General features: G+C 46.8%; 1 protein-coding gene across 8 annotated transcripts in view; it reads left to right on the forward strand.

Moving 5' to 3' along the window:
* Positions 1–23,024, forward strand: part of LOC132835269 (uncharacterized) — a 96,019-nt gene that overhangs the window by 25,166 nt on the left and 47,829 nt on the right. For all 8 annotated transcript variants that reach the window (XM_060854673.1, XM_060854680.1, XM_060854674.1 and 5 more), the window contains 7 exons: positions 1,041–1,164; positions 4,708–4,850; positions 5,618–5,726; positions 7,810–7,928; positions 9,638–9,746; positions 11,971–12,089; positions 17,502–17,604. In XM_060854673.1, the coding sequence (XP_060710656.1) occupies positions 1,041–1,164; positions 4,708–4,850; positions 5,618–5,726; positions 7,810–7,928; positions 9,638–9,746; positions 11,971–12,089; positions 17,502–17,604 (826 nt within the window). The remainder of the gene's footprint in view (positions 1–1,040; positions 1,165–4,707; positions 4,851–5,617; positions 5,727–7,809; positions 7,929–9,637; positions 9,747–11,970; positions 12,090–17,501; positions 17,605–23,024) is intronic.

The following is a 23,024-nucleotide window of genomic DNA, read 5'->3' on the forward strand; positions in this document are numbered from 1 at the left end:
GTGAAGAATGGTTCAAACCAACCTTTCAGCAACAACTGGCTTCAGAAGTGCTCTAAAGACACATTTTGAGAAACACATGGGTGTGCTTGAAAGTTTAGTTCATGGGTCCTTCGTTGAATGAAAGAAAGTACTTTTAATCTGGGGTGGCATTTCACAGCTTCCCATGCCTCCCCAGACTGACTGATCACAAAGCTAAGGTCATGTCCCTTCCCAGCGTGGAACGCCAGGATGTGTACCCACATCTGGCTATTTTGCACCTTCATAGATTTGAATTCAAGCACACCAAAATGGTACCAATGCATGTTGACCGCAGTGGACAAAGAAAATATTCCTGGCATCCCATTGGTTGTCGTAATAGGATTAGTGAGCCCAGTGGCGTTGTCTTGCTTCTATTGTAGGTGGTACACACTTGTTGCTCCTGTTGGAGGAGGCACTGTGTATTGAAAGTGTTGAAGTGCCAATCAAATAAACTGCTTTTTCCTGAATGATATTGAACTTCTTGAGTCTTGTCGGGGCCGAACACATCCAGGCAACTGGGAGTACTCCTCCACACACCAGACCTGTGCCTTGGTGGTGGTAGACAGACCTTCCAGAATGCTCAGTCTCTGACTTGCTTTAGTAGCCACATATTTATGCAGGTGATCTAGTCTAGCCTCAGATCACTGGTAACCCCCAAGATGTTGATCGGGGCATTCAGTGCTGTTAATGCTGTTGAATACCATGAGCTGATGATTCTCTCTTATTGGGGATATTCATTACCTGGCACTTGTGTGGTATAAAAGTTACTTGCCATTTATCAGACTATCCAAATGTTGTCTCAATCTTGGACTTGGGCTCCTCTAGTATCTGAGGAATTGTGAATGGTGCTAGATGTAATGCAATCATAAGGGGGCATCTCTGACCTTCTGACAAAGAGAAGGTTATTGATGAAGTCCTTCAGTTGTTGCTAAGGCTGTCTGGCTTTTCTATCTCTTTAACTGTACTTAGCAGGCCCAGAACTTCTGCTCTTGACCTAACCCCTGCTTGTTTGTCTTCCTCAGGGGCAACAAAGCTGTGTTCAAAGGAGATCATTGCGCCTCGCCAAATTGCGTGCCAATACAGAGAAGGCATGCTCACTAGACCACATTGAACAGCATCGCCTTGGATCCAATAGCATTAAAACAGGTACAGGAGTATGACAGAAATGGGTGTTCGGTGGATCAGTAGCAGAGCCATAGGATTCAATCATGACCCGATTCAATCATGACCCAATCCATCATGACCCAAATACCTTCCTCTGCAAAAACTCTTATCTCTGGCTGCGTTCTCTTCAGACTCAACCAGTTCCCAGCTCTTGTGTACAACCTTGCATCCACTTGAGCTCAACTGAAACCTTGCTTAACCACCACCTGCAAGTTCCCCTCCAGTCAACATATCATCCTTATTGAAACAAGATTCCCATGGGTTAACTGTGACTGCACTGAAATCCTGGAACATCTCCCAAAACCCAGTCAATGAAATTGCAGTACATGGGTTGCAACAGTTCATGGTTCACTCTCGTTGTCAGCAAACCCCTCCCATCCACACATCGCATGAAAGAATAGATTTTAGAAGGAAATTTCATTCACCTATCACCCCTGTGCTCACTGCCTACATTGACTCTACACAACAAGTGCTATGACCCTGGCTGGTAGTACTGGGCAAGTTGGACCCAACAGGCCACCCTGGTGTAATGATCATGGGTTTAATTTTTTTGCATTTGGTTACATTGCGGATTAGTCCCAGCATATATATTCACACAACGCTGCCTCAGTTCTTTTAAGACAAGAACATGCATTTATCATAGAAAAGAGAGGAAACACAACTGTTTCTATGTGTGCTAATTTGAAAAGGTCTTTATATATACAGCAAAACCTAACTGTAACCTTTTTGTCAGCAGTATCATTTTCAGATACTCAATCCTAGTGAAGTATCACTCCTATCTTCTTTAATTTCCTAATTAAGTCATAACCTCGTACGCCTTGCTCTGTCTAATCACTGTGTATGTCCTTGTATGTATGAACTGCCTGTACTAGTCTCAAAATAAAACTTTTCACTGTACACATGACAACAATAAATCACATCAGATCAAACTCTTTCCAGTTTTCCTTCTTGGAATGCTACAACAGTTGTAAGACTTCTTTCCAGCTCTGATGGTCCAAATCTCTGTTTACTTGGACACAAACTCACATGGCCAGGAGATTTCACAAACTAACCAGCCCCTTGTGCTAGGGTGAAACTGTCTCCAAATTGAAAACTTGATTCCTCAATGAGCTTTAAACTAAATCTTGATTCTTCTGAACTTAAGAAGAGCTCATGCCCATAACGTCGATTCTCCTGCTCTTTGGATGCTGCCTGACCTGCTGCGCTTTTCCAACAACACATTTTCAGCTCTTCTGAACTTAACGCAAACTCGATCACCTGCATCTTCTGATCATTTGTCTTCATCTTTATGTCGTGAAATTAGCAGGGCAAATATTTCCCCTCTTAACACAATCTGATTAATGGATAAAATCACATGCTTTGTCAGAAATTGTTCATAGGACACATTTCAAAATGACTTTCTGACCAATTTTAAAACTGAAGTTACCTTCACAAAACTGAAATCTAAACTTCTCTACCTCAAATTTAAAAAAAAACACATTGCCAAATGGTGTTTTCACTTTGATTAGACACCTCTGTTTAAAGGTTCTTAGCCATTCAACTACACCCCTCCACCCTCATATCTCTAACCTCCAGATCCTACAGTCCTTGCTATCTCTGTCTCCTCTTCCTGCCCCTGCAACTATCTGAGTTCTCCCCTGTCTTCCAATTCTAGCTTGTGATCATCTCCCAATTTCTGACCCAGTCGAACCTTTAGCTGCCTGGGCCCCAAGCTCTGGAATATCCTTCCTCTAATTCTCTCTTTCTGTCTTTACCTTTATGATGCTGTTTAACCTCTGCCTCTTTGACCGAATTTTTGGTGTCAAAGGTTTGCGTAGCTTTTTGGTGCACCTTATTACTTTAAATGTATTACATCAGCGGTTTCTTTGTCAAGCAGACTGATAGTTGCCCATTCTCCATCGATTATTCTCCCCCACCACCACCACCCTGTCTTTTCCCCCTTCTTCATTTGTCGGAGGCTGAGGGGTGACCTTATAGGGGTTTACAAAATTACGAGGGGCATGGATAGGGTAAATAGGCAAAGTCTTTTCCCTGGGCTCAGGGAGTCCAGAACTAGAGGGCATAGGATTAGGGTGAGAGAGGAAAGAGACCAAGGGGCAACGTTTTCACACAGAGGGTGATACGTGTATGGAGTGAGCTGCCAGAGGAAGTGGTGGAGGCTGGTACAATTGCAACATTTAAAAGGCATTTGGATGGGTATATAAATAGGAAGGGTTTGAAGGGATATGGGCCGGGTGCTGGCAGGTGGGACTAGATTGGTTTGGGATATCTGGTCGGCATGGACGGGTTAGACCAAAGGGTCTATTTCCAAACTGTACAACCCTATGAGTCTATGTTGTTATCAATGTTTTAAGAAGGAAAGTATAGCAAACTTGCAGTCCAGACACAGTCGCTTCAGCTCTGACTGAGTTCATTCATTGTTGCTTTTGATGGCAAGTAGATTTGAGCATTTTTCTAACATTAAATTCACATTGTTGATTGTAAGGAGATTCTGGGTTCAGCTCAACAACAGAATATTGCATCATGTAACATGGAAACAGGCCTGTCAGCCTAACTTGCCCATGCCACCCAGTTTTCATAGTTAATCTAGCCTTATTTGTCTGCATTTGGTCCGTATTCCTCCATAGTTATCCCATCCATGAACCTGTCCAAATATTTCTTCAATGACAAAGTTATACTCACCTCCACCACTACCTCTGGCAGCCTGTTCCAGACACACTCAGCCCTGTGTGTGTAGAAATTGCTCCTCTGGACCCTTTTGTATCTCTCCCCTCTTACCTTTAACCCATATTTCTCTAGATTTAGGCTCCCCTACCGTGGGGAATAGCTGTTGGCGATGTATCTTAGCTTAGTGGACGGCACGGTGGCACAGTGGTTAGCACTGCTGACTCACAGCGCCTGAGACCCGGGTTCAATTCCTGACTCAGGCGACTGACTGTGTGGAGTTTGCACATTCTCCCCGTGTCTGCGTGGGTTTCCTCCGGGTGCTCCGGTTTCCTCCCACAGTCCAAAGATGTGCAGGTTAGGTGAATTGGCCAGGATAAATTGCCTGTAGTGTTAGGTAAAGGGGTAAATGTAGGGGTATGGGTGGGTTGCGCTTCGGCGGGTCGGTGTGGACTTGTTGGGCCGAAGGGCCTGTTTCCACACTGTAAGTATTCTAATCTAATCTAATCTAATCTAATCTGTTCCTCTCGTGATTTTGTAGACCTCTGTAAGATCACCCCTCAGTCAGCGGTGGAGCAGTGTTGCGAGGGAGATCATGCACCATCTGATCTTCTGGGAGTATTCACTGGGCTGGGAGTTCGAACTTTTTTTTAGATTACTTAGTGTGGAAACAGGCCCTTCGGCCCAACAAGTCCACACGCACCGTTAGGACATGTAGGGTCCTTAGGCTTGTTAGAGAATGACTGCTTTTGTGACATTTAAATGCTTTAAATTTAAATTTAAAGGATCAGTTAAAATGATCCTTTTCTGTTTTGATCCAGATTTTGTTTGTCTGATGGAGACCTTGTTTTGTCTTTGAAGGGGAAAGCGTGGACACGGGATGCAAGCCCGATGTGTCTGAGTCAAGTGAGATGCAGCAGGCGCCAGACGGTCACAGCGGAGATGAGGAGGGGCTTGAAACCAGGAAGGGTACACAAGCAGTTGTGGAAATGGACAATGAAGAGGTAATATGAGGGCAACTGCTGCTACAGACATTGGTCACCCTGCGTTGCGAAGAATGTTTGTTTTATGTTATCATTATGTGCTTCCTCTGAAAAGCATCTGAGTGACTGTCACTTGATGGATCTGCAGTCTGAATTGAATTTAATTTCCTCTCTTCCTGTTTAAAAAGCACGCAGGGTTCCCACTCTCGTATACCTCAGTGTAGCTCCCTTGAGGACTTATTGCACAAGGATTCTATCTCAAGATGCATCCTCGTCGTCAATCCTTTGTATATTCTAACAATTTGTAGGTGATCTACAATGGGGCAGATAGTGATGTAGTGGTAATGTCAGTAGGTGAGTGATCTGGAGGCGCAGGCTGATCTCCTGAGGCATAAGTTCAAATCCCACCATAGCAGATGGTCTAATACAAATTCACTTATTAAGTCGGGGAGTATAAAGCTTGTCTTGTAATGGTAACCGTATTGTCATAAAAGTCATCTGGTTCACTTTCGGGAAAGAAATATGCTGTCCTTGCCTGATCTGGCCGACACGTGACTCCAGACCCAGAATGATGCTGCTGACTCTTAAATGCCCTTTGAAGTGGACTTAGCAAGCCACACGGTTCGAGGGCATTTTGGGACGGGCTACAAACACAGTTCTTGCCAGCACCATCCACCGCACCCCCACCCAATAAAAGAATTCGTAAAAACTACCATCTTGTGTCTAATGTGCCAGAGTTGGTTTGTTTTGATCTATTTATATTCATTCATGCATGATGTTGCCTTCAGGGTCAAATTTTGGAGCAATCGTCCTGTGATACTGGCTCTTTTCCCGAGCCAGGGTGTTTGTCGGTCCAGGACACATGTAGAAGTTCAGCACAAAGTAACAATGACACAGGTAAGAATCATAGAATCCCTACAGTGTGGAAACAGGCCGTTCGGTCCAACAAGTCCACACCGACCCCTCCCGAAGAGTAACCTACCCAGATCCATTCCCCTCCTCTATTATCCTACATTTACCCCTAACCTACACATCTCTGTACACTATGGGTAATTTAACATGGCCAATCCACCCTAACCTGCACATCTTTGGATTGTCGGGGGGATAACCGGAGCACCCGGAGGAAACCCACGCAGACACTGGGAGAATGTGCAAACTCTACACAGACAGCCGCCCGGGGCTGGAATCAAACTTGGGTCCCTGGCGCTGTGAGGCAGCAGTGCTAACCACTGAGCCACCATGGTTATTGCTAGGCACTCTAATGAGGTGTCATCATGAACAAAGAAACATTATCTTTCCTGTCCACTTGATAAATGCTAGAATATTATGATGACTGGTTGTGGGTGCAGAGCAGATTTGAATGAATCTCAGTGAGATATGAGGAGGACAGGTTCCCTGAACCAAGTTTCTGGCAGAGACTGAAATGAGGAATCCTAAGTACAGTAGACAATTCAGGAGAAATTTATTTAATCCAGTCTTATGTCTGTAAACAAAAGGGCTATGTTCGACGTTTCCCCCAAACCTGGGGAGCCTGTTGTTTCCCCTTTACTTTCTCTCAAGGTAATATCTTGACCAACTACAGTCAACTTGCCACCTTCTTATCCTAAGTTATACATTGTTGTGATCCTTGGAAATTTGGCATTCTTGCATTTGTCCTGATGATGAAAAGCTTCAGCAATGTGTTACTCTCTTCAGCGAAACCTCTTTCCCTTGAGATTGTGGAACTCGCTACCACAGGAGGAGTTGAGGCAGATAGTGTAGATGCAAACTGGATAAGCACAAGGGAGAACAGAGCAGGAGGATTTGCTAGAAGGAAAATGAACACTGGCCTAGACCAGATGGGTGAATGTCCTGTCTGCACTTTCAATTCTGAGTAACCCCTTGAGCCTGTTCCTCCTTTATAAAATCGATAGAGATGTACAGCACAGAAACACCCTTCGGTCCAACTCGTCCATGCCAACCAGATATCCTAAATTAATCTATTCCCATTTGCCAGCATTTGGCCCATATCCTTCTAATCTCCTCCTATTCATATACCCAACTGTATCCGCCTCCACCACTTTTTCTAGCATATCATTCCATACACGAACCACCCTCTGCATGAATAAGTTGCCCCTTACATCCCTTTTAAATCTTACCTCTCTTACCTTAAGCCTATGCCCTCTAGTTTTGGACTCTCTACCCTGGGGAAAAGACTTTGGCAGTTTACCCTATATATGCCATGCAGCCTCTGACAATCACTAACTCTCTCTCATGCACTTTCTCTCGCGCGCTGTCTCTCACACAGTCTCTCTCTCTCTCTCACACACACACGTAGTCTCTCTCTCTCACGTAGTCTCTCATACGTAATCTCTCTCTCTCATACAAGTCTCTCTCACGCACTCTCGCTCGCGCTCACTCACAGTCTCTCGCGATCTCACGCTCTTTCTCGCTAGCGTTCTCAAGCTTGCTCTCCCGCCCTCACCCCCTCCCCCCACTCACTCTCTCTCTGTCATGCATGCACACACAGACGGCCCTCCCCGTGTACATCACCCACCATAAACAATGTCAGCTGATGAGCAGCAGTGTCTCGGCTGCGGCCAGGCTCACTGCATGGCGATGGGGATTCCATGGCATAGGTGCGGAGGTTATCCCCAGCCCTCTGGCTCTGGGTGCAGTGGTCGCACAGACCTTAGCGTCGTGGCTGTGGTAGTCCGGAGCTAGGCCCATGAACTGGCTCCAGTTTGTATGCGGCGGTCGTGGAAGCACCAACAGAGGTGGAGCTCATAATGGAGACCTCGAAGCCCATTGCAGTGACCCCACAGCCTGTAAGGAGGAGGAGGGGAGGCCACCTTGTTGGAAACATAAAGATAAACCCTATTGCATGACTGTCTTGCATTATATTCTGTTTCAAGATGTACCGGAGGGCGGTGACACTAAACTTCTCTTTGTAATTGGCATGACAATATCTAACCTCATCTCATATTTTCATCCTTTTTAGCACAGGAGCAGGATGTTGGGATTATGACACCTAAAGTCAGCTTTGACAACAAGCAAGTGCAGACGGTGACTTCGAAGTTTGTTGTAATGACTCCAAAGACTGAAGGCCTAGATATGCAGGTAAGGATGGTCATGTTACCACTGTCATCAAACTTTCTATTAACAAAAAGAATATGCTTATTACTTAATCAGAGGAAAGGGTTGGATTACCAGCAAGACCTGGGCAGTATCCGGGCTTGGGCTGTCACATAGCAAGTGCTGCTTCCTGCATGTAAATGGCACAAGTGATCATCCCCGTCAAGGGGATTGCTATCACTGAATATCCCGCTGCCTATATCGGGAGAATGGGGTTGAGAAACGTACCAGCCATGATTGAATGGCCGAGCAGACTCGATGGGCCGAATGGCCTAATTTCTGCTCCTGTGTCTTGTGGTCTGATGGAAATGCAGGGTTACAGGAATGGGGTGGGTCTGGGTGGGATGCTGTTCCAAAGATGTGCAGGTTAGGTGAATTGGCCATGCTAAATTACCCGTAGTGTTTATGGGTGTGTAGATTAGGTGCATTAATCAGGGGAAATGTAAAGTAATAGGGTAAGGGGAATGGGTTACTCCTCAGAGGGTTGGTGTTGACTTGTTGAGCCAAATGACCTGTTTCCACACAGTAGGGATTCTATGATTCTTTCGATATCCTGGGGGTTAACATTGACCTGAAACTGAGATGGACCAGCCATATAGATACTGTGGCTGCAAGAGCAAGTCAGAGGCTGTGGCTTCTACAGCAAGTAATCTCCCTCCTGACTCCCCAAAGCCTATCCACCACCTACAAGGCACAAGTCAGCAGTGTGACGGAATACTCACCTGAATGACCGAGCTCGAGAAGCTCAGTGCCACATGGGACAAAGCAAACTATGTGAACAATTCCCTATCTATCGCCTCCAGCTTTCATTCTCTACACCATTCTTGACGGACAGTAGCAGCAGTGTGCGCCATCTTCAAAATGCACAGCAGTGACTCACCAAGGAGCCACTGAAAGCACCTGCTAAACCTGTGACCCACATCTGTGTAGATGGACAAGGGCAGCAGATCCGTGAGAATGCTATCCCATCCTGAGCCACTTGTCACCCCAACTTGGAAATAGAACATAGGATATGGGACATTATAGCGCAGTACAGGCTCTTCGGCCCTCAATATTGCGCCAACCTGTGAAACCAATCCGAAGCCCATTTAACCTATGCTATTCTGTTTTCATCCCAATGTCTGTCCAATGCCCGTTTAAATGTGGCGAGTCTACTACTGTTGCAGGCAGACCATTCCACACCCCTACTGCTGTCTGAGTAAAGCAACTACCTCTGACATCTGTCCTATATCTATAGCCACTCAATTTAAAACGTTGTCCCCACATGCTAGCCATCACCATCCGAGGAAAAAGGCTATCACTGTCCACCTTATCTAACCCTCTGATTTATCTTATATGTCTCAATTAAGTCACTTCTGTCAACCTTCTTCTCTCTAATGAAAACGTATTGTCATAAAAGTCATCTGGTTCACTTTCGGGAAAGAAATATGCTGTCCTTGCCTGATCTGGCCTACACGTGACACCAGATCCAGAATGATGCTGCTGACTCTTAAATGCCCTTTGAAGTGGACTTTGCAAGCCACTCAGTTCGAGGGCATTTTGGGACGGGCTACAAACACGGTTTTTACCAGCACCATCCACCGCACCCCCCACCCAATAAAAGAATTCGTAAAAACTACCACCTTGTGTCTAATGTGCCAGAGTTGGTTTGTTTTGATCTATTTATATTCATTCATGCATGATGTTGCCTTCAGGGTCAAATTTTGGAGCAATCGTCCTGTGATACTGGCTCTTTTCCCGAGCCAGGGTGTTTGTCGGTCCAGGACACATGTAGAAGTTCAGCACACAGTAACAACGACACAGGTAAGAATCACAGAATCCCTACAGTGTGTAAACAGGCCGTTCGATCCAACAAGTCCACACCGGCCCCCCCCCAACCCAAAGAGTAACCTACCCAGACCCATTCCCCTCTTCTATTATCCTACATTTACCCCTAACCTACACATCTCTGTACACTATGGGTAATTTAACATGGCCAATCCACCCTAACCTACGCATCTTTGGATTGTGGGGGGGATAACTGGAGCACCAGGAGGAAACCCATGCAGACACTGGGAGAATGTGCAAACTCTACACAGACAGTCGCCCGGGACTGGAATCAAACTTGGGTCCCTGGCGCTGTGAGGCAGCAGTGCTAACCACTGAGCCACCATGGTTATCGCTAGGTACTCTGATGAGGTGTCATCATGAGCAAAGAAACATTATCTTTCCTGTCCACTTGATAAATGCTAGAATATTATGATGACTGGTTGTGGGTGCAGAGCAGATTTGAATGAATCTCAGTGAGATATGAGGGGGACAGGTTACCTGAACCAAGTTTCTGGCAGAGACTGAAATGAGGAATTCTAAGTACAGTAGACAATTCAGGAGAAATTTATTTAATCCAGTCTTATGTCTGTAAACAAAAGGGCTATGTTCGACGTTTCCCCCAAACCTGGGGAGCCTGTTGTTTCCCCTTTACTTTCTCTCAAGGTAATATCTTGACCAACCACAGTCAACTTGCCACCTTCTTATCCTAAGGTATACATTGTTGTGATCCTTGGAAATTTGGCATTCTTGCATTTGTCCTGATGATGAAAAGCTTCAGCAATGTGTTACTCTCTTCAGCGAAACCTCTTTCCCTTGAGATTGTGGAGCTCGCTACCACAGGAGGAGTTGAGGCAGATAGTGTAGATGCTTGCAGGCAAACTGGATAAGCACAAGGGAGAACAGAGCAGGAGGATTTGCTAGAAGGAAAATGAACACTGGCCTAGACCAGATGGGTGAATGGTCTGTCTGCACTTTCAATTCTGAGTAACCCCTTGAGCCTGTTCCTTCTTTATAAAGTCGATTGCACAGAAACAGACCCTTCGGTCCAACTCGTCCATGCCAACCAGATATCCTAAATTAATCTACTCCCATTTGCCAGCATTTGGCCCATATCCTTCTAATCTCCTCCTATTCATATACCCAATTGTATCCGTCTCCACCACTTTGTGTAGCAGATCATTCCATACATGGACCACCCTCTGCATGAATAAGTTGCCCCTTACATCCCTTTTAAATCTTGCCTCTCTTACCTTAAACCTATACCCTCTAGTTTTGGGCTCTCTACCCTGGGGAAAAGACTTCGACAATTCACCTTATATATGCCACGCAGCCTCTGACACTTCACTCGCTTTCTTTGTCACAAACTCTCTCTCTCGCACTTTCTCTCGCGCGCTCTCACTCTCTGTCTGTCTCTCTCTCTCTCTCACACACACACACACACACACACACACACACACACACAATCTCTCTCTCATACGTAGACTCTCATACGTAGTCTCTCTCTCTCATACGCAGTCTCTCTCTCTCATACGCAGTCTCTCTCTCTCATACGCAGTCTCTCTCTCTCATGCTTTCTCGCGCTCTCTCACGTCGCGCTCTCTTGCTCTCTCACACTCCCACGTGCTTTCTCGCATTCTCTCGCACTCTCTCTCGCGCTCTCTCTCGTGCTCTCTCACGCTCTCTCAAGCTTGCTCTCCTGCCCCCCCCCCACCCCCACTCACTCTGTCCCTGTCACGCACGCACACACAGACGGCCCTCCCCGTGTACATCACCCACCATAAACAATGCCAGCTGATGAGCAGCAGTGTCTCGGCTGCAGCCAGGCTCACTGCATGGCAATGGGGATTCCATGGCATGGGTGCGGAGGTTATCCCCAGCCCCCTGGCTGGCTCTGGCTCTGGCTCGAGTGCAGTGGTCGTGGCTGTGGTAGTCCGGAGCTAGGCCCATGAACTGGCTCCAGTTTGTATGCGGCGGTCGTGGAAGCACCAACAGAGGTGGAGCTCATAATGGAGACCTCGAAGCCCATTGCAGCGACCCCACAGCCTGTAAGGAGGAGGAGGGGAGGCCACCTTGTCGGAAACATAAAGATAAACCCTATTGCATGACTGTCTTGCATTATATTTTGTTTCAAGATGTACCGGAGGGCGGTGACACTAAACTTCTCTTTGTAATTGTCATGCCAATATCTAACCTCATCTCCTATTTTCATCCTTTTTAGCACAGGAGCAGGATGTTGGGATTATGCCACTTAACGTCAGCTTTGACGACAAGGAAGTGCAGACGGTGACTTCGAAGTTTGTTGTAATGACTCCAAAGACTGAAGGCCTAGATATGCAGGTAAGGATGGTAATGTTACCAATGTCATCAAACTTTCTATTAACAAAAAGAATATGCTTATTACTTAATCAGAGGGAAGGGTTGGATTACCAGCAAGACCTGGGCAGTATCCGGGCTTGGGCTGTCACATAGCAAGTGCTGCTTCTGTCAACCTTCTTCTCTCTAATGAAAACAACCTCAAGTCCCTCAGCCTTTCCTCATTAGACCTTCCCTCCATACCAGGCAACATCTTAGTAAATCTCCTCTGAACCCTTTCCAAAGCTTCCACATCCTTCCTATAATGCGGTGACCAGCACTGTACACAATATTCCAAGTGTAGCCGCACCAGAATTTTGTACAGCTGCAGCATGATCTACTCCCTCTAATAATAAAAGCTAACACACCGTATGCCTTCTTAACAACCCTATCAATCTGGGTGGCAGCTTTCAGGGATCTATGTGCATGGACACCAAGATCTCTCTGCTCATCTGCACTACCAAGAATCTTACTAGTACTCTGCATTCCTGTTACTCCTTCCAAAGTGAATCACCTCACACACTTTTTCGCATTAAACCACATTTGCCAGCTCTCGGCCCAGCTCTGCAGCTTATCTATGTCTCTCTGTAACCTACAACATCCTTCAGTATTATCCACAACTCTACCAGCCTTAGTGCTATCTGCAAATTTACTAACCTATCCTTCTCTGCCCTCATCCAGGTCATTTATATAAATGACAAACAGCAGTGGTCCCAAAACAGATCCTTGTGGTACACCACTAGTAACTGAACTCTAGGATAAACGTTTCCCATCAACCACCTCTATCTTCTTTCAGGTAGCCAATTTCTGATCCAAACTGTGAAATCATCCTCAATCCCATGCCTCTGTATTTTGTGCAATAGCCTGCCATTGGGAACCTTATCAAATGCCTTGTTGAAATCCAAATATACCACATCAACCACTTTACCCATTTACCATGGTCACCTTCTCAAAGAACTCAATAAGGTTTGTGAGGCACGACCTACCCTTCACAAAACCATGTTGACTAGCCTTAATCAACTTATTCCTTTCTAAATGATTATAAATCATATCTCTTATAACCTTTTTCATCACTTTACCCACAACTGAAGTAAGGCTCACTGGTCTATAATTACCAGGGTTGGTTATAAGATTGGCCTCTAACCCTCTCCTTTTTGAATAAGGGAACATTTGTGATCCTCCAGTCTTCTGGCACTATTCCTGTAGACAATGTCAACATAAAGATCAAAGCCAAAAGCTCTGCAATCTCCTTTCTGGCTTCCCGGCAAATCCTAGGATAAATCCCATTGGCCCAGGAGACTTATTTATTTTTACACTTTGCAGAATTGCTAGCACCTCCTCTTTGTGAACCTCAATCCTGTCTAGTCTAGTAGCCTGTATCTCAGTATCCTCCTTGACATCATTGTCTTTTTCCAATATGAACACTGACGAAAAATATTCATTTAGTGCTTCCCCTATCTCCTCTGACTCCAAGCACAACTTCTCACTACTATCCTTGATTGGTTCTAATTTTACTCTAGTCATTCTTTTATTCCTGATATACCAATAGAAAGCCTTAGGGTTTTCCTTGATCCTATCCACCCACAACTTCTCATGTCCCCTCTTGGTCCTTCTTAGCTCTCTCTTTAGGTCTTTCCTGGCTAACTTGTAACTCTCAAGCACCCTAACTGAGCCTGCGCGTCTCATCCTAACGTAAACCTCCTTCTTCCTTTTGACAAGAGCTTCAACTTCTTTAGTCAACCACTGCTCCCTCTCTCTACAAATTTCTCCCTGCCTGACAGGTACGTACTTATCATGGACACGTAGTAGCTGTTCCTTGAACAAGCTCCACATTTCAATTGTGCCCATCTTCTGCAGCCTAAATCTTGCCTAACCCCACCGTAATTGCCTTTTCCCCCAGCTATAACTCTTGCCCTGCAGTATATACCTATACCTTTCCATCGCTAAAATAAACATAACTGTGATCACTATCACCAAAGTGCTTACTTACCTCCAAATCTAACACCTGGCTGGGTCCATTCCCCAGTACCAAATCCAATGTGGCCTCAGCCCCTGTTGCCCTGTCTACATACTGTCAGGAAACCCTCCTGCACACATTGGACAAAAGCTGACCCATCTATAGCATTTGAAGCATAGTATTCCCAGTCAATATTTGGAAAGTTAAACTATCCTGTCGCTTCCACTCCTATCGAAAATCATCTTTGCTATCCTTTCCTCTACAACTCTGGAGCTATTCGGAGGTCGATAGAAAACTCCCCAACAGGGTGACCTCTCCTTTCCTGTTTCTAGTCTCAGTCCATACTACCTCAGTAGATGAGTTCTCAAATGTTGTTTCTGCCACCACAATACTGTCCTTGATTAACAATGCCACACCTCCCCCTTTACTATCTTCTCTGTTCTTACTGAAACATCTAAACCTGCAACAACATTCCTGTCCGTACTCTACCCATGTCTCCGAAATGGCCACAACATCAAAATCCCAGGTACCAACCCATGCTGCACATTCACACACCTTATTCCGGATGCTCCTGGTGTTGAAGCAGAAACACTTCAAACCAACTTCTTGCTTGCCATCGCCCTCTTGCGACCTTGAAATCTCATTTCTGACCTTACTATTCACAACCTGCAATATACCGGAACTACAGTTTAGGTTCCTATCTCCTGCTGAATTAGTTTGTCCCGAAGGTGGGTTTAAAACACTTGAAGACCATCCTGTGTGTAGAGGTCCCAGAAAGAGCTCCAATTATCCAGGAGTCTAAAACCTTCCCCTCCTGCACCATCCCTGTAGCCACATGTTCAACTCCTCTCACTTCCTATTCCTTGCCTCGCTGGCAACAAACCAGAGATAACAACGCTGTTTGTTCTAGCTCTGAGCTTCCACTGAAATATATCGGCTCTTCCATTACGGTCACTAGGTTAAACTTCTGAAACTCCCTCTCCGCAGCATTGTAGAGGACAGTCTGAACAACCCCTTCTCGAGGGCAGTTAGTCATGGTTCAGTAAGTGTTAATCCAGCCACCAACGCTCACGTTCCCTGAGCTAATAATAATGAAGAAAATCTCAGATCAATCAAGCTGCAGGAAGTTGCCTGGGAAGAGCATTGAAGTAGGCACCGTAGCCCCGTTTGTAGAGACACATAAGAGGGACTGAGAGATGACCAAAGACAGGTAACTGGGAGTGGGCAGAGGGATATAGGCCATAAGTAGGATAGGATGAGAGTAGGATGGGCTTTCTGGGCTGAAGGGACTTCTGCCACGTAGTTTGTGGAGTGTATGTAACCAAATGACTGTCCTGCTCATTGCAGTTCCCTGTTCCCAATCAGGGCTATGTCAGAGAATTGCTACAGTGTGGAAGCAGGCCATTCAGCCCATCAAGTCTACACTGACCCTCTGAAGAGCATCCCACCCATTTCTGTAAGCCTGCAAAAGACCATAAGACATAAGAGCAGAAATTGGGCCATTCAGCTCATCGATTCTGCTCAGCCATTCAATCATGAATGATAAGTTTCTCAATTCCATTCTCCCGCTTTCTCCCCATAACCCTTGATCGCCTTGATACTCAAGAACCTATCTATCTCAGTCTTAAATATAGTCAATGGCCCGGCCTCCACAGTCTTCTGTGGCCGTGAATTCCAGTGATTCACCACTCTCTGGCTGAAGACGTTTCTCATTATCTACTGTTCTAAAAGCTGTTCCCTTTACACTAAGGCTGTGCCCTTGGGCCCTAGTCTCTCCTATCAATGGAAACATCTTCCCAACATCCACTCTGTCCAGGACATTCAGTATTCTGTAAGTTTCAATTAGATCCCCCCACATCCTTCTAAACATTCCTCATACGTTAAGCTTTTCATTCCTGGGACCATTCTCATGAATGTCCTCTGAGCACACTCCAGGCCAGTACATCTTTCCTGATATATGGGGCCCAAAACTGCACACAGTCCTCCAAATGTGGTCTGACCTGTGCCTTATAGAGCCTCGGAAGTACATCCCCTGCTTTTATATTCAAGTCTTCTCAAAATAAAAGCAATCATTGCTTGCCTAACTACTGACTCAATCTGCAAGTTTACCTTGAGAGAATCCTGGACTAGAACTCCAAGGTCTTTTTGCACTTCAGACTTCTGAATTTTCTCCCCATTTGGAAAATAGTCCGTGTCTCTCTTCTTCCTCCCAAAGCACATGGCCTCATACTTTCCCATGTTGTACTCTATTTGCTGCTACTTTGCCCACTCTCCTAACCTGTCCAAATTCTTCTGCAGTCTCCCTGCCTCCTCAATGCTACCTGCCCTTCCACCTATCTCTGTATCATCTGCAAACCTGACCAGAATGCCCTCAGTTCCTTCATCCAGATCATTAATGTACAAAGTGAGAAGTTGTGGTTCAAACACTGACCCTTGTGGAACACCACTTGTCACTGGCTACCATCCTGAGAAGGACAATTTTATCCCCCTTCTCTGCTTTCTGCCAGATAGCCAGGCTTCTATCCGTGCTAACACCTTGCCTCTGACACCATGAGCCCTTACCTAACTCAGTAGCCTATGGCTAACCTATGTAGCTTGCACATCCTTGACGCCAAGGGGGGGATTTTGCATGGACAATCCAGATAACCTGTGCATCTTTGGACTGTGGGAGGAAACCCATGCGGACATGGGGAGAGCGGGCAAACTCCATCCCGAAGGTGAAATCGAACCCAGGTCCCTGGCTCTCTGAGGTAGCAGTGTTAACCAGTGAGCCACTACGCTGCCCTGTGGTGGAATTATCTCAAGAATAGCAATCTTAAGTGATCAATACTCGCCATGGACCCTTTGACTTTTTGTTTGTTGCCCTCCGTCCTCCCCTTTTACTACAAGCTGTCACCTTCCTACTGGGAATGGCACTTAAGACCATAAGACTATAAGACCATAAGACATAGGAGTGGAAGTAAGGCCATTCGGCCCATCGAGTCCACTCCACCATTCAATCATGGCTGATGGGAATTTCAACTCCACTTACCCGCATTCTCCCCATAGCCCTTAATTCCTCGAGACATCAAGAATCTATCGATCTCTGCCTTGAAGACATTTAGCGTCCCGGCCTCCACTGCACTCTGCGGCAATGAATTCCACAGGCCCACCACTCTCTGGCTGAAGAAATGTCTCTGCGTTTCTGTTCTGAATTGACCCCCTCTAATTTTAAGGCTGTGTCCACGGGTCCTAGTCTCCTCGCCTAACGGAAACAACTTCCTAGCGTCCACCCTTTCCAAGCCATGTATTATCTTGTACGTCTCTATTAAGTCTCCCCTTAATCTTCTAAACTCCAATGAATACAATCTCAGGATCCTCAGCCGTTCCTCATATGTTATGGAACGAGCTATATTCCAAAACAATTGCTAACAAGTTTGTGCATCTGTGTTCCTCCTCAGTTTGTGGAAGGGCCCTCTCCAAAGGAATGGCGGGTGGATGCCATTAAAGAAAGTCCTCCATTCGAGCAAGCCTATGGGAATCTTGGGAATGGAACGGAATTTGGTAAAGAACATGGTTTATGTCAGTGCTTTGCAAATAGGACCTTCTGTTCTAGAAATCAACTAGTAACTAATATCTGTTTGAAAAGTAGTGCACTTTTCCATGTTCTCTTTGCACCAGCGCCCCCAGGTTTCTTCAGGCGTCCTGTTGTGCAGTCCATTTTCTGTGCGTTGTGCTGTGGATGGGAGGGGGGGGACCTTGTCTATCTCCCCCTGGCATTATGGCTTTTCCTAAGCTTTTTAGCATATCCTTCTAATCCCTTCTCTGTCATTCACAAATCCGGCTTTCCCTCAGAAGCATCTGTTTGTCGTAACCAAGAGGAGGCAGTGATGTAGTGGTGATATCACCGAGGCAATAAGCCAGGGGCCTAGTCCTGATCCCGTAGGAGGACGGGTTCACATCCCACCAGAGCAACTCCCTGATGAAACGCCAATAAATAAATCTTGAATCGTTCAAAAAATGATTCAATAAATTGTTGTAAATCTTAGCCCAGTCTGGGCTACATGTGACTGCAGACCAACAGCAATGTGGTTGACTCCTTTGAAATGAGCAATCAAGCCACTCAGTTCAGCAGCAGTTAGGGATGGGTAATAAATGCCAGCTACATCATCTAGAGCCTGTGAATCCTGTTTTTAAAATACAAATCAGTCTGTGCTTGCAGTTTTCACATTTGCACCACTCTCTGAGTAACAGTGCTACTCCCTTGCTGGATTTATTTTAGGGACAGTCTTTATTTATGACCCCTTGACGTGTTTAACATGGCTGCCACTTAGGCCAACCATGGCAATTGATGGCCTGCTCAACTCTGTGTCAGAATATGGTGCATTCAAGCCATCCCTTCAGAGTCCCAAGCAGAGAATGGAGGCTGATATTCCCAGTACAATTAATGAAACTGTTACTTTGGGTATTAGCTGCCTTGAAGAGTGCAGTTACAGAGTCGTACAGCACAAAAATGGACCCTTTTGTCGACGTCATCCATGCCGACCAGATATTCGAAATTAATTTAGTCACATTTGCCCCATATCCCTCCAAACGCTTCCTATTCATGTACCCATCCAGATGCTTTTCAAATGTTGTAATTGTACCGGCCTCCACCACTTCCTCTGGCAGCTCGTTCCATACCCGCACCACCCTCTGAAGACAAAGCTGCCCCTTAGGTCCCTGTTGAATCTTTCCCCTCTCACCTTAAACCTCTGCCCTCTAGTTCTGGGCTCCCCTACCCTGAGAAAAAGACCTTGGCTTTTCACCCTATCAAAGCTCCTCATGATGATACGAACCTCGATAAGGTCACCCCTCAGCCTCCGACACTCCAGGGAAAACAGCCCCAATCTGTTTAGCCTCTCCCTGTGGCTCTAGCCCTCCAACCCTGGCAATATCCTTGTAAACCTTTTCTGCACAATGTCTTTCCTACATAGATTATCCTTGGCTTTATTAATAATTGCAAGGAGTCTAAGTCGTTCTGCTGTAATGTGACAGTTGTATACTTTTGCAACCCCGTGGTATGGAAAACCACACTGTACAAAATTGCTATACCTGTTCCATAAACAGTTCGCATTATCCAAATTGCGCCCGTAATGCATCAATCGTGTTATAGGCAATTCATGTTAACGAAATATGCATTATACCAGAACAACCTGTACAAGACCAAGATGGTAATACAGTACGTGCATACAACACCAGTTAGATCTATTATTACAATCCTGGGAAGCACCCTTTAGGAAGGAAGTCTGCCCATTGGGGGGAATGCAGGCAGATTGGTGAAATTGAGACTCTTTCTCTCAGAGAGAAGAATGCAACAGAGAGAGTCATTAAAAATTTCAAAATTACAAGGGGGATTCAGGTCAAAGCAGGGAGGGGAACAATCTGTTCCCCACTCGTAAAAGAATCAGGAAGGAGAGGGCATGCTAAAGAGGCACGTGCAATGTGAGGAGAAATGTCTTCACGCAGCAAGTGGTTCAGGTCTGTAATTATGGTGGGGTCAGGTTCCATCGAAGCATTTAAGAAGGCAGTGTTTAAAGGGAACTAATGTTCACAGTTACGGGTAAAGAGAGGGGTAATGGCACTAAACCGTACGGAGTGCTGGTGCAGACATGACGGGCAGAATGGTCTTCCTGCCGCCAGTACCAACTCTGATTCAGCCAGTCCCACCTTCCAGACATGAGGTGCGACCATCTGCCCCTGGGGTGGGCATGAAGGATCCAATGATCGCTGTCAAAATAAGAGTTCTACTTCCTCAGCAGTGTCCTGTGCTGAGGTATAACCCCTACACCCCACCTTGGCTAACATCACGACTGAGCTGAAAACGTGTTGCTGGAAAAGCGCAGCAGGTCAGGCAGCATTCAAGGAGCAGGAGAATCGACGTTTCGGGCATGAGCCCTTCTTCAGGCCCGTAACGTCGATTCTCCTGCTCCTTGGATGCTGCCTGACCTGCTGCGCTTTTCCAGCAACACATTTTCAGCTCTGATCTCCAGCATCTGCAGACCTCACTTTCTCCTCTAACATCATGACTGAGGCAGAGGTTATTATCTGCTGATTGCTGTTTGTGGGAACTGGCTGTGTGAAAATGGCTGGCTGTGTTTCCTGCATCACAGCAGGAGCAAGCTGAAACAGTTCCTACCGTGGCCCCTCACGCAACGAGTGAACGTTTCAAGTTTGGTCCTTTCTGCGTCAAAATATTTTTCAGTGCCCTGGTTGTTGAGGTGGGGACAGCGGGAATAGGAAGGGGTTTCCCGCTTTCATTCTGCGTCTTCTGCCTGAAATAGAGTCATTAGGAAAGTGAAAGATGTTAAATTTTAATTTGAGGAGACGTTTAGGAGAATGCTCACCTCGAACAGTGCAGTCTCAAAGAGTTGGCAGCAGAACTTGAATGGGCGAGCTGAGTTCCCATTTTTTTGTTTTTTTGAAGTTCTTTTTGTTTGGGTAAGCACTGGACTTCTGAAGGACTTGATGAGAAGTGACAGGAGGCAGTGTTGCATGTAACCCGGGATTAACTGAGCCAGAGTGCGGCCAGCTCCTCTGCCTCGCTGATTGGCCCAGGAACAGGGTGCGGCCTGGCCCTTGGAGCGTGTAATTGGTAGCCGCGCCTCAAGGGCAGTTAGACGGGCACATTGGAGGAGACGGGAGCTGAGAAAGAGAGTAGGCTGGTGAGGGAAGGTGCTTTCCCACCAGGGACGGGTCTCCGACACCAGCAGTTCTTGCAAAGTATAAAAAAAGAGAATAACCCAACACCAGGTTATAGTCCCAACAGGTTTATTTGGAAGTGCAAGCTTTTGGAGTGCTGCTCCTTCGTCAGGTAGCTAGTTCTTGCAAAGTCGCGTTGTTCACAGTGCTGCCGAGACTGAGGCAGAGTACTGAGGTTTTCAGGCGGCTTCTGCCTTTGATGAGTGGAATAAGAATCGGACGTCCGTGTGGCCTGCAGGCGAAGTGTTGCCTGGGAAACGGGAAGAGCAGGCAGCCGGAAGAGAGGCCGAATGCTCTGAGGTGCCCCTGGGGCCCAAGAGCCACGAGGGCAGCAAGGCGTGCTCGGAGAGCCTGCCCCTGAGTTATGAAGGTGGCAAACTGAAGGGGGTAGGCTGGAAGGAGGAGCCAGCCCCGCCTCCCAAAGTTGCTGCTCCGGGGAGCGGGCTCTCTGAACCACCGTGTAAAACCCTTCACGGAGCGGCAGGAGATCGGGAGGGGGCGATGGAATGTGCTGGAGAATCCGAGACAGTCTGCGCTGACACGGCACCCGTGAGTGAGCCAGGCCGTTCTGGAGCCATGGGAAAGGGAGTGCTCCTTATGCCACCTAGCAAACCAACGAGCGAAAGGGGGCAGGCTGCGCCCACAAGCCCTTCTGGGTCCCAGGCCTCTGAAATTGAGGCTGCAAGGCCGAGCCATCTTGGATCCACCAGCCTGGAGACTGCAGGCAAGGGTGTGCACCTCACTGGGCCATTTGTTGCAGAATCTGATGCTGGAGGTGCAGGCCTTCCCAGGTCATTCATCTCAGAGCCTGGGCCTGAGCGAACAAGCCTCCCAGGGTCAACTGTCTCAGAGCCTGATGCAGGAGGAGCAAAATTATCTGGATCATTCATGTCGGAGACTGAAGCTATGGAGACCAATCTTCCTGAGTCATCCATCTCGGAGAGTAATGGAGGGACAAATCTTCCTGAGTCATCCATCTCGGAGAGTAATGGAAGGACAAATCTTCCTGAGTCATCCATCTCGGAGAGTAATGGAAGGACAAATCTTCCTGAGTCATCCATCTCGGAGAGTAATGGAGGGACAAATCTTCCTGAGTCATCCATCTCGGAGAGTAATGGAGGGACGAGCTTGAAGTCCAAATGTGCTCCATCATTGAAACTATGGCCACGGTATGAGCCAGGAATGGCCAGTATGGAGGAGCAGTGCATACCCCTACAAGAACCCGAAAGTCAACATGTGACAGCGACTCCCAGTGAGCACCATTCAGAAGCTCGGAGTGAATCACTGCCTTTACCTTTGGGTAGGTTCCACGACCGTGAATTGAAAGCTGATTTTAAACCTTCAGAGACGCTGAACACCGTCAGGAAGGAGCTGAGCGAAGCTTTAAAAACCTCTGAGGGCTCGGTAGCCCTTCGGTCAGCACACCACCTTCCGCTGGCTGATAGTGGGTCTGCCATTTCTGACGGTACAGCAGCCAGGGAGCCTCCCGCAGAATCTGCGTTCGTGGTCCAAGCAGAACAACGGGATGAAAATACCGTGTTGAGGCTGGAGGAAGCCCAGGGTGAGCTGGCTTCCATTCCACCAAGAGAGCAAGCGATCCAAGCCAGCAGCGAGTCTGCTGGGTTGATGCACTCGGCAAGCCAAGAAGGACTGACTGACCTGGTGACCCGGAAGCACTCGAGGAGGAGGAGAAGGTGGAGGAGGAGAGGGGTTCAGAAAATCAACTCCTTGGTGCAGGAAGGCTCCGAAATGCTGAGTTCTGTCGTCTCTGCCAATGTTACAATATCAGATGGGGGTGAGCGGGCTGGAGAGGTAGCAGTCCCAGTACCTTCCGTTGGTAAACTGCAACCTCCAGCTGTCTATGGAGTAAAAGAGTTGAGTGGTGAAGGGCCATGCACCGATAGAACAAGTGACACCAAATTGGAGACGGTGAAGATAATAGTGGACTGCAATCAAACTGAAAGTAAGGATATTTTTAACGTGCACCTAATCAGTTGACACCTAGACATATTCGCTCAGCGACACAAACGTTTGCTTTTGGCGCACAACTATCTCGGAACCGGGAGCTGGAGTGAGCTTTGCCATCAGTCGAGCCTGTTCTCTCTTTCAGTACGATCCTGCCTGATTCCCCTATCACTCGACTTGTAGAGTCGCAGAGTCATGCAGCACAGAAACAGACCCTTCGGTCCAACTCGTCCATGCCAACCAGACATCCCAGTCTGACCTCGTCTCATTCGCCGGCA

Source organism: Hemiscyllium ocellatum, chromosome 44 (assembly GCF_020745735.1).
Source record: "Hemiscyllium ocellatum isolate sHemOce1 chromosome 44, sHemOce1.pat.X.cur, whole genome shotgun sequence".
Classification (NCBI taxonomy): domain Eukaryota; kingdom Metazoa; phylum Chordata; class Chondrichthyes; order Orectolobiformes; family Hemiscylliidae; genus Hemiscyllium; species Hemiscyllium ocellatum.